The sequence below is a fragment of the Sinocyclocheilus grahami genome, unplaced genomic scaffold, assembly GCF_001515645.1.
Source record: "Sinocyclocheilus grahami isolate Dianchi unplaced genomic scaffold, SAMN03320097.WGS_v1.1 scaffold288.1, whole genome shotgun sequence".
In the NCBI taxonomy this organism is placed as follows: Eukaryota; Metazoa; Chordata; class Actinopteri; order Cypriniformes; family Cyprinidae; genus Sinocyclocheilus; species Sinocyclocheilus grahami.
In genome coordinates, this window is record NW_015505467.1 from 1,718,760 (window position 1) to 1,737,981 (window position 19,222).

At 37.1% G+C, this 19,222-nt stretch overlaps 1 protein-coding gene across 1 annotated transcript in view; it reads left to right on the forward strand.

The window, feature by feature from the left end:
• LOC107600653 (lipopolysaccharide-responsive and beige-like anchor protein) overlaps positions 1 to 19,222 on the forward strand; it is a 312,032-nt gene that overhangs the window by 236,581 nt on the left and 56,229 nt on the right. The window contains exons 43-47 of the mRNA XM_016292600.1: positions 8,033 to 8,150; positions 8,488 to 8,590; positions 10,701 to 10,816; positions 11,337 to 11,449; positions 18,493 to 18,633. Coding sequence (XP_016148086.1) covers positions 8,033 to 8,150; positions 8,488 to 8,590; positions 10,701 to 10,816; positions 11,337 to 11,449; positions 18,493 to 18,633 — 591 coding nt within the window. The remainder of the gene's footprint in view (positions 1 to 8,032; positions 8,151 to 8,487; positions 8,591 to 10,700; positions 10,817 to 11,336; positions 11,450 to 18,492; positions 18,634 to 19,222) is intronic.

The window sequence follows — 19,222 nt, forward strand, 5'->3', positions numbered from 1 at the left end:
TTCTCAACACTCTCCAACGTAGTGTTTACAAACGCAGCTTTTGCAGTAGACCCTCAGTCATATGGATTCTCACAAATATTGCCAATATGTTCCCTAACATGACTAATTGGAGTCTTGGAGTCTATTAGCAATGCCCATCATCAACATCTCTTCACCATAGCCATTCTCTCACTTGTTGCTTCTGTCTTCAATGCCAGATACTTGGAGCAAAACAGTCGATTTGTGAATGTCTGCCAAATTTCACGCTCCTCTTCTTCTCACTTATGTCACCTTTATCCTGTCTTTCTTCCATCCAGCTCCTCAGTGAGCCAGACTGCCCTCTTTGCCCTGGGGTTAAAGCGCTTTAAACCTCTTAGGATGGAGAAAGTCTTTGAATTGATGTCAATCAGAGAAAAAGGAGGGATTCAATCCTTCTCCTGTTAATCATATTTCTCCATTATTTCCTCAAAATATACCATATCATCTAGCATATCTACCTTCCATATCCCTTTGTTTGTTGTTATTCAACCATTTTGTTTTAAAGTGGACAAATCATAATATGAAATTGACACATTGGCTCAGTTGAAGCTGTTGCAAATATGCACTTGAACCTAATACACCCGCTTTACCATTCGAAGCGATTCAGTATTTCAGCCATTAAGACTCTGAAACAGCCCTACTGTATTTTTATGAGCCGAACACACCCTCATTTGTCCATTTAAACCATTAAATGGGTGTTAACTTTCACCTTACTGGAGTCCCTACAGTGCGTTTTGTGTATCCTTCCCATCACCCCCCACAAGCCTCTACATAAAGGCCAAATGTTTAATGAGTAAGTGCACTAAAGGATTCACTTCTCCTCCAATTAACCCCATAGCTCTTGACATTTTTCTAAATCCACACAAGATTTCCTCTCTCTCTCTCTCTCTTTCTTTCTCTCTCTCAGCAAGTTAAAAGGCTAACCTGTTGCAAACAAAGTGGTGAGGAACAAAGCAAGTTCTAATCCCCATTGGACTATGTTCAGCCTGAATACTTAAAGAAGTAAACACTTCAGCTATCATGCATGTAAATATGCATGTATCTGCTAAAATGCTTTAGCAGCTGACTGCTAATGTTTGTTTTACTGGTTTATAGTTTGCTTTTGTTATCCCTTGAGCTGATTTACTATTGTTACACGTCAAGGACATTTTAATCGGTTGATATTATCCGTTTGCTATTACTTCTCTTGGGGCTTTATGTAAAAGGATAAAATGGCATTTATACTCTCTCTGTGGAATATTTTCATATTGCACTCTGATTTTACAATGTTTTGAAGATAACAACAGAAGCTAATCTTCTGATATATCATTATTGTTTGTGGGGAAACTTGCTTGGTTTGTTTTATGCTTTTAATGGGAGGTCATATGCTTGTACAGTCCCATGATTCTCAGGACTCATCATAGTGGCACATAAGAATGTGTACTCTTTAATCACGTGGCTCTAACCTCTATATGCCTTAACCTTTTTAAACTTTACAGTAGATCTCTCCAAAACATTTTGTCTTCAAGCACAAGCCTGAAAACAAGATGATGCTTTTCCTAATCAGGCTGAAAAAAAATCAATCTAAAAATTAAAATTTTTGAGTAGTGGGGGAAGCTTGTGTCCGGTGAACCTTGTATGTATTTAGAAATAAAGTGAATTGTAGCTGTATTTTTATTGACACAAAAGAGTTTTGGATTCTTGATCAATCTCAAAAGGTTTTTGATCAGTAAGATTTGTTATTATTGTTGAAGAAATAACATTTTTAAAATCAAGGATGCATTAAATTGATCAAAAGTTTAAAAAAAAATACTATTTCAAATAAATGTTATTTTGAAAGGTCATGCCATCTATTGATCAAAAAAGTGTCACTGTGCAAAACATTAATCAGCACAGCTGTTTGCACACTGAGATTAATAATAAATGCACCAAATCAGCATATTAGAATGATTTGATAAGGATCATGGGGCAAAAACTACCAAAAATTCTGCTTTGCCATCACAGGAATAAATAAAACTTTACATTTTAATATTAAAATAGAAACTCTTTTTTTAAATTCTAATAATATTTTTAAGTATTACTATTTTACTGTATTTTTGATCAAATAAATGCAGTCTTGGTGAGCATAAGAGACTTCTTTCAAAAACTAAAAAATCTTACTTACTAAAACATTTCAACAGTAGGGTAATACCAGAGTACTGAATCAGTGAATGAGTCAAGAACAGTCTTCAACTAGATAGATTGATAAAATAATCTTCATCATATATTTTAAAGATTCAATCTTTCGCATTGTCCATTGAACTTCTATTTCATAACAAGTGTTTAAATTGGCCACAACCTCAAAACCACAAGAAATACTGTATTGTAGCTACAAGTGACAGATTCAGCATCTGTTATTCATATTTTAAACAACAACCTAGAGATTAAAAAAATATATATATTTATATTGAAAGGCATTGAAATGTTAGAGAGGAACCCCAAAATATACTTTCCCACATCTGAATATATTTGTGTGTGTAACATTTCTCACAAAGAAGAACAAAACAAAACAATATGTTCTTCTGAGTCAGAGAGAGAACTTGTATGTGTTGAGTAAGTGAATAAGCTTATCTGTGACCGAAAAAATGTTGAGTCTTACAGTTGCCTTCAGTCTCTTATACAAATTATTTTCTCTTTTCATCAGAATATAATTGTGTTTCATGACTAATGTAAGCTTGATGCTATATGTCTACGTGTGTGCGCACATGCTAGCTTGTTATTTACATGGCCAGATGCGTTAGTAACAGCAGTCCCTCTCTAATATCTCTTCCCTTTTATTCCCATGAATTCTATCAAGTTTTCCAATATTGCATCTCCAGTCCGCTTGGCTCTGAATGTTGATGTTGATGGATCACCCACTTCCTCCTCCTCATTAATTTCATCACCTTATCGCCCAGGCCACTTCATTTGACCAAAAGGTAATAATAAATGTCCCATCCACAATCTTTAACACACTCAGCCAGGCGGAAACACTTAATAACAGCATACAAATTGAACTTCAATCACATCATTTTGCTCCGCAGATGTATAGGCACATTAAAAACCAGCATTTGAGAGTGTCTCTCTCACACACACACACACCATGGCGTTTCATGCCATCGGTTGCCAAGCTTCAAATTGAGCGTTATAATACTCGTTTATTACACATTTTATAAGCAAGGATGGGGATTCTATCAGCGGCAGGAGAGCCGTTTCCTTTTCCTGGCTGCGAACGCTCTTATCACTGCTCAAACACAAGTGCACACTTTGCCCAACAGAGACTGCTGTTCAGAGACTCATTTATCTTTCTGAGAGAGCGCTGGATAGTTCACTCGCTCTCTGTCTCACACTTGCTATCTCTTGCTTTTTTTCTCTCCCGCTCACCCCCCTTTCCCTTTTTTTTTGGCTTGGGGTGGGGGGTATTTTCAATTAGATTTCATTCAATTCTGTCAGAGACGGAGCACATGCTCTGGAGCGGTGGTCCCTGGTGTGTGTGTCGCTCAGAGGATGTCGTTTGCGCACACAGGGTCCATTGGCAGAGGACAGAGTGTGTGTTTGAGAGATGTGTCCCTCTTCATCTCAGACTCGTTTCGGCGGCTGACAGAGACAAATGACAGCACTCAGAAATGACTTGCTGCCTCTCGATCCTAACAGGTTGAGTGGTTTGAAATGACACACACATACGTACACACTCCCCTTTCAGCTTCAACCTTTTGTTGTCAGTTTGGCGTCAGCGGCGTGGCCTTGAAATTGAGCTTCTTTTTTGGCATGAATGAAAGAACATTTCATTTAGAACAAGAATTGACAAAATGGAACAAACATTGTTTATGTCTGTAAAAAAGGCTTTAAAAGCAGCTTTAAATGTTTTTTTCTTCATCATAGACAAAGCTGTTTTGCAGCTTTAATTTATTAACATTCTATGATAAACAGTAAAGGTCTCTGCACACTGAGTCCGAATTTTTCGTCCGAAATTTTCGCACGTTGAAAAATAAATACGACCTCACGTTGTGTCAATCACGTTTACACACTGCCTCCGAAAATTTCGTCCGTCATAAAAAAATTCTGACCAGGTTCGATTTTCGGCGTTTTCGCATCCATAGCAAGCCTTATGATAGGAAAGGATGACGAATACGAAAAAAATGGAAAAACGCATATTAAAATTTCGAACTCAGTGTGCAAGGACCTTAAGTTTTGCATCTTCTTTTCCATTTACATTGCTTGACCATAAAAAAGTTGCTGTTTGGATTTAAATGAGCAAGTATTTAAGAGTCTAGGATTGGATCATTATTGCAGTGATTAATATGTTTCTGGCATGTTATATGTTTGGCAACAAATCTTTTAACCCTAGCTGGTGCAGTGTGTAGCTTTTCATTTCCTAAACAACCGTGTCAGAAGATGTAACCCATAGCCATATTCCAGGATGACAATACCAGTATTCACTGTGCTCAAATAGTGGTTAAGTGAGCATAAGAAATCATTTTCACACACAGGCCTCCTTAACCCCAATTAAAAGTCTTTTGGATGTGCTGGAGTTGACTTTAGAGAGTGGTTTGACACTTCCGTTGTCAATACAAGATTTCAGCCAAAAGTCAGTGAAACTCTTGATGAAAATAAATGTTGTGATGTTGCATAAGGTTGTTGAAACAATGGCATGACGAATGCACACCATAATCAACATTTTAGAAATATCCGCTAGTAACAGGTTTTTGGACAACAATCAAGAGAACCTATAGAGTTCATTGCAAGGCTAGTAGTATGTGAGGTATATAAAAAGTAAGATATTAGATACACAGCAGACGGTCATATCCATCTACAGCATGTCAAGCCAAGGTACTGCATCATTCCTTTATTCCTTAGGGTTTGAGTAGACAGGAGCCAGATAAAGTGTGAACTGTTGAAGTAGTTCTGCAATAGAGATGGAATGAACCACAGGTTAAAGGTCGTCTTTTTAAGTCAGCAAGATTTTACGGTTTGAATTTCATCACCAGGTCCCCTTTTCAGATGACTGTCATCCTAAAGGAATGAGCGACTTTTTTATTAATAGTTCTTGTTTGTACATTTTGATAGTGATGCACAAATATTGGATATTTAATTGTTACTCTCATTTAGCCTATTTTCTCATTTTTTATTACTACTGCCATTATCGAGCACTCACTTGTAATAGCAAAAGTTTATGGTAAAGATGGAACCTTTAAGATCAGTATTTGCTATTTATTTGAAACAAAATTGTATAAATTTTTAATACTGGTCATACACTACCGTTTACATTTCTTAACTTGCCCTAGTAAAAAAGTAATATATTTATTTACTAATACAAAAATAATAATTAAACTGTATTTGGAGTACTACTTTTGCACAATTTATTAATATTAAGCCTAAATGTGTTTTAATGTCACAGCTGATGAGGATTGTATGATCTTTGAATAATATCAGTCTTTAAAATGCAAGATATGTAAAGTGTACCTGAAGTATACTTGCAATAGTTCCACTTTAGCACAATCAAATATACTTCAGTATATCTTTAGTTGGTCTTCTGCCCTACTTCCACACAATTAAAGTGCATTAAGAACAAAATTAGTTATTCAAATTTAGCGGACTTTAAGTATACCAGTTTAGTATACTGAAAGTGCAATTGCAGTGTATTTTTATTCAGTACATAATTAAGTAAATGTATTTGTAGTGTACTCCGCATAAAACAAATGTATTTCAAATACATATTAGTATATTTATTTTTCACTAGAGTGGTGCTGATATGGTGCTCAACATGTCTTATTATTATCAGTGTTGGAAACAGTTGTGCTGCTTAATATTTTTTGTGGAAAACATGATAGATTTCTTTGATGAATAGAAAGTTCAAAGGAACAGCATTTATTTGAAATATAAGTCTTTTGGGCCATTATAAATGCCTTTACAGTCACTTTGAATTCCTTGCTGAATTTCTTTCAGAATAACGCATGAATTAAATAAATGTATTAAAAACACATAACTAACCCAAAAGTGTATTATTGACATTAGAATTTTAGTACTACTGGCACAACCCTACTTGAGGGTTGTCTCTTTTGACTTGGGCCTCTAAACAACAGCTTAGCAATCACCCATAAATCCCATGCATAGCAGTTTATATTTACATTGACTCTCTTACTCCTTCCATTTAGAATGGCAGGTAATGATCTGATAGTGAAGTGTGTGCTATATTGCCATGTCGTGTTGAGTGGTGTGTGGGAGGACGGGGGACTCTCTCTGCATTAACACTGCTTACATGAGGTTAATTTCATTACCAGTCAATGGCAGCTGCTAATGCACAATGCAAACAGACGGATCCTTCAGATGAAGTTCCTCCATTACACTTGGGTAAAAAAGGGATTTCATCTTACGACACTATCCGTGATCGCTCAGCTATAATAAACTCTTCCATGCTCAAACTTCTCCATTATACCTTGGTTAGGTAGTGCATCGGATATCACATTAATGCTTGGGTTTCCATACCAACCGCCTGACAGAGGGGAGATGAGGAAGATAAATAGGAGAGCATGGCCGTCTCACATGCCGCTTGTCAGGGAGTTTGCGGTGGCGAACAGCAGCATTACCGTGGCGGTGGAACAGCCCTAATCCACATTTAATTGAACTCTGGAGACTTTGAAGTGAGTCTGCAGAGCAGACAGGAGCAGTGACATTGCTCTGAGCGCACAGCACAGCTGCTGCCCTCTCGATCTCTCTTCTTCTATCCTCTTCTCTTTCTCTCATTAATGAGTACATATCAGTGTTAGCCTTGGTACTAGAAGATCTAAGTGTCTAAAAATCTCAGCTGTTTATCTGCCCTAATCCGAGCCGCTCAGATCAGGTGCGGTGGTCTTTTTCTCCTCTTCTGTCCTAACAACCAATTTGTAATTAAGCTAAATTAGAAATGTAAGAAAACAGTGAGCGTAAGGAGGACAAGTCTATAGAAAAGACTGGTGTGTTTGTCACAGCTGAGTATCTGTAGATGCAAAATTATGCTGTCTGTCATTTTCCAGGATCATGGAAACCTGCCATTGTTGGAAACCTAATTTGGTTGCTTCTACCAAAGGACAGACAAAATTGCAACAAAGTATTGTAGAGTTTCACATCAGCAATGACAAATATGAAGTGTGTTGTCCTACCTTTTTTTTTTTTAAATAAGCATATTTCTTTGTTAACTGTATGGTGGTTAGTTGCATTTATTTATTTATTTGTTTTATATAAATAAATGTATAACATGTTATAATTAATATTAATTTATAATTTATAAATTAAATTTTTTTGTATTTGCATTTATCATAGTCTTTTTCCTGCTATCTGAAAAACATCTCTAGCTTACTCCCTTCCCAATTAAACAGCAAATTAATAACTTTTAGAGATGAATTCCAGTGTCTCTTATCCCAGTAATCTGCAGCATTTTAATGTGTATGAAAACTCTTTTATAGACATCCCTAGATATAAAAACTGTTGTTTTTTTCCTAGCATTAAACAGCAAATTAATAACTTTTAGAGATGAATTCCAGTGTCTCTTATCCCAGTAATCTGCAGCATTTTAATGTGTATGAAAACTCTTTTATAGACATCCCTAGATCCCTAGATTTGCTTTCAGCATTTCTTGCACTTTGTGAAAGTTGTTTTCAGCATTTCTTGTATTTTCTGAACAACAAAAATGTGATGGTTGTGCAGCAGCAGCAGCAAATGCTAAAGCCATGTTTCGCTTACACCAACTTGAAAGGCAAATATTGATAGATTTCCAGTTCTCTTGGTACTGATTACCTTTTAGTGAACTGTGGCCTTCCTGCACCTTTTCAGTGTGTGTCATTTTAGCGCTTAAAGCATCTCTTTTTCATGAGGACTGATCAATAATATACATTAATCCTGCTCTGCGACCCTGGGCGTGAACTATGGGTGATAAATGAACTAAAACCTTCCCTCTGCCCCACTGCTTTCTCACTCATATCCCCTTAATTTTTTTACATTTATCTTTGATCAGTTGTTTTTCTTTGTCTCTCCTGTACAGATTTTGGCCTACACAGAGGGTCTGCATGGGAAATGGCAGTTCACAGAGATCAGAGCAGTTTTTTCTCGCCGCTATCTGCTACAGAATACAGCGCTGGAGGTCTTCTTGGCCAACAGAAGTATGCTTTGATCCATAGCTGTTCTGTGATATCTTAAAGGGGATCGTAGCATGAGGCATCAAAATGCATTTTTTGAGGAGATCATTATACTATAGAAAACAGGCTGGGAACCATTTATTGATCTATTGTGGAATAAAAAGACAGGAAAAAAACTTTACTAACATTAAATCAACCTTAGAGGGAAAAATCAAGGAAAATAATATATAATAATAAAAAATTTTATTTTTTTAGAAAATTAATAATTTTGAAATGACAGTTCAAACAGTTCAACAAAAAGTTTGCTTGTTTTATTCACACACAGGGAATGATGCTTTAAATTCCTCTTTTCTTCTTACAGCGGCAGTCATGTTCAACTTCCCAGATGCGGCCACAGTGAAAAAGGTGGTGCACTGTCTCCCCAGAGTTGGAGTCGGCACGAATTTTGGCCTTCCTCAGACCAGGCATGTTCTTTGTTTCATTTGCACCATTCAATTACAGTAGTAAACAGTCTCTTCTGTTTGAAATCTATAATACATGCAGAAAGCTATACATTAGCATTCCCATTAATCTCAATGACACTTGCATATAACTTGTGCAGAACCCCCAAAAGTATGTGATTTGCTATCTTTCTGCCATCTTTGCTCATAGTCACTCAGTTCTGCACTTGCAATCTGTTGGCTAGGCATTCAATTCTACGTTTGCGTAACTGTTACTTCCGGAATATATGTTTCTGGCCCAAAGCCCCGTTCACACCAAGAACGATGACTATACAGATAACGATATTACCATCGATATCATCTGTTTGTTCTAAGCGTACGCTCGTCTGCCGCTTTAAATTCTTGAGCTCGTTACAGCAGGATGGATTCTGATTGGATGTCAATGTTTGTATTGTTCATCATCTGAAAAAATGTGTTCTGAAAGTGATTCCAACGATATCGTTTCTCTATGCCTTTATTGTTATAGTGGTGGTGTGGACTCTGCCATTCTTTAACATTGAGAATTATTTTTTAGAACTATATCTTTGTCGTTATCTTTTTAGTTATCGTGCTTGGTGTGAACGGGCCTTAACTCTGCTTGTTTGTGTGTGTTAATGTGTGTATGGTGTCAGGGGTGTCTGTAACACTGCCTAATTACCTTCACACAAACACAATTCACATCATTTATTTATCTCCCCAACTGAGAAATAAATACAGGGGCGAGAGCAGAGCCTGCAGGGCAGACTGGAAACACAGGAAACACACACACACACACACACACTGCTGCTGTTGTAGTTCAGCCAAAGAAAAGATGATTTAGACAAGTGAAATTCCATCACAATATCCTTCTAAATCAGTGTTCTTATTAAAAGTAAACATTCATTGCAATTAAGTAACTAAAATAACAATGTGGGTAACAGAATATAGTGAATATTGATCCCACAGAGGTCTCTGGATGTCTCCTCCTGGCAATGAAAGAATGTGTGAAGTGATTGTAGCGGTACTGTCCATTACAGACAGCCCTCTCCTGCCATGAATTCACTTATGCCTTTCTGCTAACATTCGTGGGGCATTTGCCTAGCGTTGTTACTGCGTTGCCTCTGTGTTAGGAGGGGCAAAGGGCATTGAAAACTTCAGAGAGGCCTAATGACTATAATCATGCTGGGTGACAGTGATGAATTCTCTAATTTCACTTTGTTTTAATTGGATGGAGAGTCATTTGTTTTAGTGTCCACATATTTGCTGGCACTGTGCATGTTCATTTAACAGGTTCCCACATTACCCATGAGGCCATTGTGTGTCTGTGTTCATGTCTGGATTTGGATGTAGGTTATATTCTGAATTATAGAAAAGTTCCTGTCATTGAATCTGACTGGTAGAGTGGTATTTTGTATAACAGTACTGCAATGTTTCACTGCTTGTATCTGTCGTAATGAATATTGGCTTCTTATGGAAGTTTTTTCATCGGAGCGCAAACGAACAAAATGGCTAATCATATTATGTCTATTTTATTTATACAGATGTTGTATTAAAGCAGTTGGCACTTTTTTTTTTTAAATGCACAGCCTTAAGTTTTTTCCTTTTAGAGGTCCTTTGTCGATACATTTCCGGCAGTGTTTGTTAAGCAGGCAAAATGCTGTACAAGTTCTGAATTTTTGTAATGTATGAAAAAAGCCATAGGATTTTAGTCTTTTTTTATAATGTATGAGCACAGACAATGTTACGGTGCTCTGAAAGTATATTAACAATGTTTGAGGCAATGACTGAATTATGAGGAAACTGTGATGCCAAATTGGACAAATGCTGAAACTAAAGAGCTTTTCTCTGTCTGAGTGATAAAGAAACATTTAGAGATTCTCTTACTATCTCACTGTATTTTTATCAGATTTTCTGCAATTTATCTGTGGCTTATGCCATAATCTGTACAATATTTTTCTCATCATACATATATTAATTTACAAAATATCCTGAAAACAAGTGCTCATATTTGAAATTGCACATTAAATAATGTATTGTAAACCAACTGAACAGCAAAGACATGCACATTTCAGGTTACTCTTTGAATTTCTGAATGTGATTTGTGTTTTTCTGACAGACGGATTTCTCTGGCCAGTCCGAAACAGCTTTACAAGGCCTCCAACATGACCCAGCGCTGGCAAAGACGAGAGATCTCCAACTTTGAGTACCTCATGTTCCTCAACACCATATCTGGTAAAAACCAATGATACCTGAACACTGAATGTACACATAAAGCTGAATGTACTAACGAATGAATAACTCTTTGCCCTAACACCTCTATGTGACACAACAAGAGACCAAATTTACGTGTTAATCCAGGTTTCTGTCCTAATCAGCTGTGACTAGCTAAACACATGTTTGGTAATTTTATTTTATTTTTTTGCTATGTTGGGCCACATAGTTCTGCCCACACTGATACCTCCCTGAACCAAAGCACTGAGACTGGAATCTTGTCACATTTGGTTAGGACATAGTGTTAGACAACTAACAAAGTTTGGAAGTTATTTGAAAAGAGGCCACATCTTTGAAACTAAAAATAACAGTTGTCATCTGCTCTCTGTAATCACTGTTTCTTCAGTATCAGTAGTTTCTGTGTTTTCTTTATTCGAGACTCTTTGTAATTCCATTGAACATGATGATGAAGTAAAGTCATGATTATGGTAATACAACTTGAGGAAATGTGTGAGGATTCTCGACCCTGCTTGTGTTTTAGGCCGTACATATAACGATCTGAACCAGTATCCTGTGTTCCCCTGGGTAATCACCAACTACGACAGTGAAGATCTCGACCTCACTCTGCCCAGCAACTACAGAGATCTATCCAAGGTAAACACATGACTACATACACACACAAAGCCAACAGCCTGAACTTCAAAGAGCTCCTGTAGTTTTAGAGACTGAAGGACATGTCTGAAGAAAAGTTTTGAAAACAAGAGTACATGGGAGTATTTATGTGAAAACCTCATCCGGCAGTTTTAATGATGAGGCTGAGTCTGATAGACAGATGTAGCCATCTAGCGAGGGAGGGAATGACTGCTGCTCTAGCCCCATCGCTGGGAGTCTGACCGTACATGTAGTACAGCGCTTGCGGCCGCATGCACGTCACCTCATGCCAGGCACCCTCAACCGCAGACAAGTCAGATAATGGGCCCGTGTCTGTCCTCCTCCCCTCTCCCCCTCAATCAACCCCTCAGAAACCCCTTACATCCCGCTTTCACCTCCTCCCCCATTCCCGTTAGCCAGCCAGCCTCCCTAAGGAGCTAATTAATGAGCGTAGTAGTACTTCAGCTAACCACACAGACAGACTGACACAGCTCACTGCTGGGAACACCAGACCTGCCTTTGTCTCTCTCAGTCTCTCGCTCAATACATAGGTATCTTAAATTGTATCACACCATTTGAAGGCAGTTCAGAAGGATTGTTCTTATCTCTTTTCTTTTGCAAACAGAGCTTTAGGTGGCGTGAAATCATATTAGTGGCGCATCCAGTCAGTGCGTATACTGATAAGCAGTGTGGCTAGTAATTGATATAATGTTGATATACAGTAAATACACTTCATTTCAATGGCAACAAATGATATGTACAACACCGATTTAAAGTTTTGGGGTTCGTAAGAGAAGTCTCTTACGCTCACCAAGGTTGCATTTTTTATCAAAAATGCAGTAAAACAGTAATATTGTGAAATATTATTACAATTAAATTTTTCTATTTTATGTTATATTAAAATAAAATTAGTGCTGTCAAACGATTATTCGCATCCAACAATCTTAAAAATAAAGGTGCTTCATGATGCCATAGAATAATTTTTTGTCTAAATGGTTCCGTAAAGAACCTTTAACATCTGAAGAGCCTTTCTGTTTCACAAAAGGTTCTTGTGGTGAAAGAAGGTTCTTCAGATTATAAAAAGGTAGAAAAGAGATGGTTCTTTGACTGAATGGTTCTTTGAGGCCAGTGGATTGAGGTTGTTCTCCTGGTTGATCATTCTGTAGTCATGATACCATGGTCTGTAATTGCAATCGATTGTTATGTAGTGAGTTTACCCCTGAACTACTAATAGCTGTTTCGCTGAAGTGATAGTGATTAACCAGCATTAGTCAGAAGGAAGATCCTAGATGCTAGTTGAGATATTCAGTCCAGTCCATCCTGTCCTGACGATGATGTTTATTTGCATTTTATTTAAATGTGGCTCACTTATGTTTGTATCTCAAAACTGGTGTTTTGAAGAGCTTCTTCCTCAGTCTAGACCTGATAAATATTTTATGTCAGGGAGCTGGGGGGCACTCCTCCAAAAGAATGCTTTTTACTCACATTGCACCATTTGGGTAATTGAGTTGCAGGACAAAAGTTGTGTTTTAAAACGCCTCCACCCTTAAACTCCACTTTAAAAGTGCTTGTGAAAGCTTGCCAGTCACTGCCTCAAAAATGACCATCAATTTCATGTAATGGTGGCCAATGGAGGGAGGACAGAGGATTACTTTTAGAGCTCAGATGATCGAACGAGTGTCCACTCTGACCCAAAATGGCAGAATAAATCAGTTCTGAGAGGCAGGAAAACAAAGGACTGAGAGATAATGGAAGATGAATTCCTGTGCAACAAGAACCATGAGGTTTGAGAAGTCACCCTTACTGTCTTCAGACTGAGATCATCGCTCATATTGCTCTCCAGTGCAGATTTATATGCAGGATGCTATCTGTATCTACTGCATTGCCTTTAGCAAAGAAATGTCTCTGTGTTTTGCCAATTCACATTCGGCAAAAACTAGTTCTTTCAGGTACAGAGTAGTTTAGGTTAATATATATTATATAACTGGAATATTTTCAATATTATGTAGTAGACAATATAAAATGAACCAACTTTGTGAATATGCAGTTACATTAAAACATTGTTTTATGCCAAACAATTAAAAAAACAATCTATTGATCTATGCAGTGCAATGCAATACATTAAAACATTGTTTTAATGTGCTCTTTATTTGACAATTAACTATTGTTCCTAAAAACCATCTAAATTGTCATGATTTGCAAGTAAGAGAGCAATAAGAAAATATCAATAGCAGCTCAGATCTACGCATGGATTATTTCAGGCTGTCCATTTCAAAGAATCGGTTCAAAACTCTTTTCTCTTGAGTGTTTCATCACTCAAAAATATTCCCAGACATTGTGGCATGCTTCGTAATGTTATAGTAAAAATAAAAAATGCCAGTCAATTAAAGAAAAAATCGAATTGATCTGAAAGCAATGCAGTGTATATACTGTATCTAGTTTTCAGCTGTTAGTGGCAGACTGTTATGTTTCCCCCACTTTTCTCTTGAGTGTTTCATCACTCAAAAATATTCCCAGACATTGTGGCATGCTTCGTAATGTTATAGTAAAAATAAAAAATGCCAGTCAATTAAAGAAAAAATCGATTGATCTGAAAGCAATGCAGTGTATATACTGTATCTAGTTTTCAGCTGTTAGTGGCAGACTGTTATGTTTCCCCCTGTACATGCTTGAACAAATAAATATACACAGAGACACACGCTGTTATAGCCAACACACAGCTTGCAGCATATCTCTTTATTTATTTATAATTTGTTCAGCCTTGTTCTGTTTCTTTGCAATGGCTTCCGCCCACTAGGTTAAAAGACAACAGTCCTGCACACCATCCTACATCACCCTCGCCTTTGTTTCTTTCTTTCCATCCCTCCCTCCCTCAAACTCTCTCTCGAGTTTTGACAGCCTTGCCTTTATGTTCAGTCAAGCTTTCAAGCCTTAGGGAGAAACGGAGGCCGAGCGAGAGCAGCCACCCCTCCCTCTGCAGCGAACAACAGCAAATCTCAACATTCTTTATTACAACTGCTTTATTCATGCTGTTGACACAGGCAATATCAGTGTATGACCAGTGGACCATGACAACACCGTCTCGCCTGTGAAGGCCATCTGAACCTTGTATATGCTGTGTGTCTTTCCTCTTTTTGTCCTTAACCCCTCCCGCTCTCTCTTGTCGTCTGCGTATGCCACGTCCCAGCACTGCTTTGATAGAACCAGGTCATGTGGGACCTTTTACACAGCGAGGTGAAATTGCCATAGACGCCGTGTTACACGCGCTGTCTTCCCTGCGGGCAGAGGAATGTGCTTCATGAATTTATGTTCCTTTTGTCTCATCGTTATGACCCCGCTGGCTTTCTTATCATAAACTCTAACCTCTTCGTGACATCTGGTGCAGCCAGAATTATCACTGCGGCTAGAAAGAACAAAACTGACACAACTGAGCGAGCCGCTTTCCAAATATATTTCCGCTTCTTATGTGTCTCAGTGGATATTGAGACACAAGCATATTCATCAGTTGTTTATTTTTATTCTTTTAAAATACTTCACAATAATGTGCACGCTACAATACATATCACAATGCATCAAAACCATATTAGGATTATGACTGAAATTGTTCCATATGCATGAGAGAGAGAGAGAGACTCACACAGGTCAGGTTGGGAGAGTGAATTATTTATGTATTAATTTTTATTGATGTGCCGTAGCTTTTCTACAAAAAAGTCACTTCCTAAATGATGTTGACATCAAGGAACTGCCCTTTCTTAGTTAAATTAATTTTACAAAAGTATAACAGGATGGCATTTGAGGACACAGCAGAAACCTATAAGTTTTGAAAAGGAAAAAAAGGAAATAACTCAAATATTATTTAATAAATTGTCTTATGTTAGAAGTTAGAAGTCCAAATTCTCTCTCATGTTCACTTAAAGTTGCAATGTAACAGAAGTAGCAACATATTTTCTTCCGTAGTTTGATGTACTGTACATCCAAGTGAAACGTTGATTGGATGGAGGCAGATCTGATCTGAATGTGAGCTTGCAGTCAATTGTGAGAAAAGGGTGGGTTTAAGTATAGACTAAATGATTGGAGAAGTCCAGCATACATCACCAGAGAGAAGTCTATCATTTAACCAGAAGGTCGAGTTATGACAGTTTGATTAAGATTTACGAGCTCAAAAACATTGAATCATTAAATGAAAAACACTGAATGAGTCATTCACAATAAGATCAATAAGATGCATTTAGAAAATAGGGTGAATTTCCATTTCATGCTGACTTTAATTGCAATATTGTGATAAACGAAAGCGAAACAATATGATTTCCATTGTGACTTTAATATTTTATCTGGTATATTAAGAAATATATGAGGGAGACATCCTATACTAGTGAAATGACAGATAAAATAAAAGATGTCCTGGCTAAGGCATGGTATTATATTTGTACATTAACAAAGATAACTAAATTTATTGACCTGTTTCTCCACCCTCACTGTGATGTAGTTAATGGCATATTGATTCGCCCTGCATCACATAATTTACACTCTTTCAACTGAGCACTAGATACACATTCACACCTTCTATAATGCAGTGGTTCCTCGAGCCCCCCAACACTGCACATTTTGCATCTCCTTTGTCTGACTCACCCATTTCAGGTCTTGGAGTCTCTACTAATGAGCTGATGATCTGAATCAAGTGTATTTGATTAAAGAGACACAGAAAACATGCAATGTTGGGGGGTAGTATTTAATCGTGTAGCATAGTGGATTAGTTCTTATAGTAATATATTGCATTGCACCCCTTTTGCTTGCTGTGTTTCAGTGCAAAAAAAAAAACCTTCTAATTCAGAACTTAAATTAAGTCACTGTTTAGACAAGCACACTTTCTGCATTTAAAGGTGCCTAGATCACAGTGGGCAATACAAATTGCATCCAGCAGAGAATATTTGGGCATATTTGTGATTTGTTTAATCGTCAATCGTGTGCAAATGCACAAAGCTATCAGGCCCAATTCATGAATTCCCCCCTCAGAAACCCTGAATTTTGAGCAGCACGGTGAAGTGCTGATACTCAAAGCTACTGGCAGTCTGTTCAGATTTGCAGTCTAATTAAAAACATTGGGGCAGCTCATTTATTTGAGCCGTCACTAGAGAAATATTCAGCAGTGCTGCCAGAGAGTATTAGGGTCGGTGGTGTGCGTTCACTCCATCACACTGCGCTGTGGTACGGGGATAACCCTGATGAACGACACTGTCACGAGACCCTATTGTACTGGAGCGTAAACAACACGAGGGGCTCGCACGAACACACACACACTCATATACATGCACACAAATTTACACATCCACATAGAAACACTCTCTCACTCACACACACTCACACTGAGCTATGACAGAGATGTTTTTTATCCTGCTCTCCCTTTTCTTTCTTTAATGAGGGTCCTGTTATTACCGCAATCAATCAGTTAAATCGCACAATGTTTAATTCAGTGTGTGTTCTCACCGTAGTTGCCACAAGAGAGCAGACTGTGTGTCATTGTCAGCCCAGGGCTGCATTTCAGTTTACACACACACACACACACACACACACACACACACACAGAATAAGTCCATTACATTTCAGTGACAATTATACAAGCTTTAGTGATTTACAATCAAATGTTGATTAAACAGCGCTCCCTTTTAAATCCCAATTAAATCCAAAACATGGTTTAATCACGATTATATTAGAATTAGTGGAATATAATTAACCTCTATTTTGAAATGAGCCCCACAGCCCTTGGCCTTCTTGCACAGTGTTAAATATCACATTAATGCAGGCACACATAGCCACATAAGCACAGTGGAGCATTAAAAGATACAATCGGTGGTTTCACACACATATTGTTCTAGCACCATTGTAATCAATAGAAAAGCAGCTGAGGACCCTCATTACACAGCTATGATATGAGAGGAAGATGGAGATGGTCGATCTGTCCTGCCCACTCTCATTTCAAGGAACTCCATCATTCCATTACTATTGATCAAACTAAGATATGAGAGACAGAGAGAGAAAGAGAGCTGCAGTTCAAGAGTAATAAAGACTCAGCAGGGTAATAACAATACATATAAATGAGCATTTAAATAATGACCTGTTTCCGTATGCTGGGTTTCTTCAGATCAATGAAGAATTAAAGCAGCTAATCAATGCTTCTGATAAAACCCAATGCATGTCAAGAGAGTATTAGATCTCTCATCCCCTGCCTTAAATTCAATATACCCTTTACTATTAATGTTTAACACCATTATGAATGTACAAATATACATAATTCAAAAGTAGGGGTCAGTATGGTTTTTTTTCAAGAAATTATTTAATTCAGAAAGGATTCATTAATTTGATCAACAGTAAAAGTATAGTGCTATAAGATTTACATTTCAAATAAATGCTGTTCTTTGGAACTTTCAATTTGTCATTCACTGAATCTTGATCAAATAAAAAAAGTGCCACTGTTCCAAAATATTAAGCAGCACAACTGTTTTCATCATTGATTATAATAGTGTTTCTTGAGCACTAAATGAGCATAATAGAATGATTTCTGGAAGATAATGTGATACTGAAAATTTGAGTAATAGCTGCTAAATTTTTAGGTTTGCTCTCACAGGAATAAGTTACATTTTAAAATATATTAAAAAAGAAAACGTTATTTTAAATTGTAATAATATTTCACAATGTTACAGTTTTAGAAATCTTAAAAATCTTACAGACCCCAAACATATGAACAGCAGTACAAATGAACACAATTATTTTGTTCAATCACCTACATGAACTGTAAGATTTTATTTTTATTCACAGATACAGAAAACAGACTGTTGAATGTGACTCACTAAAAATAACAGTCTATTATTGATGAAACTTGACAGCTGCACTAAATTATTATTTAAATAAATAATTATCATTAACAAATTATTACTTTTTAACACCTGTGGTCCTTATTCTAATAATTTATTTCTTTGGTTCTTGAACATTTATGCTTTATTAATTCAGTTTTATGTTTATTACAATAATGTTGTCCTTTCTCATTACAGCCTATTGGTGCCCTCAACCCAAAGAGGGCTGCATTCTTCTCTGAACGTTTTGAATCATGGGAGGACGAGCAGGTGCCCAAATTCCACTACGGCACACACTATTCCACCTCCAGCTTTACTCAGATGTGGCTACTCAGGATTGTAAGTTTCACACTGTAACACAGAGATGTATCTAACTCCAAACTGCACAATTTTTAAATCTTTTTTATAACATCAGTTGCACGAAAAAGAAAAGCATGTCAGTGTGCCATTTCTCAGTGCATTATGTCCTTTAACATTTGCTTTTTCATAGTCTGTTTATGTAGGACAAATAAACGGGACATGATCATAATTGTCAAAATGATTTGCACCTTTTAAAGGGTTTTAAAACATAGCAGTTCTGTGCTCTTTATGCTGCGGCAAAATGTTACACATTCATCATGTGATCTGTTGTGAAGCACATTGCAACTAATTGTTGTTTATAATTGGGCATATGTGCGTGCTCAGTCAGGTTGATTTATTGTTATATTGAAATGTAGGCCTTATCTGCATACTAACAAACACACAACACATCGCTCATCTTCCCTTCATCCTTTGTGTTCTAATATCTGCAGAGAACAAAGACGTGACACTCGGGAGGAAAAATACTTTATAAGCTTTATAACAATATTTTGATGAAGCATGGTTTTGTTCAATATAAGCAGTTCTGTATTAGTTTTACAGTTATAAAGTCCCATGGTCCTCTCGAAGC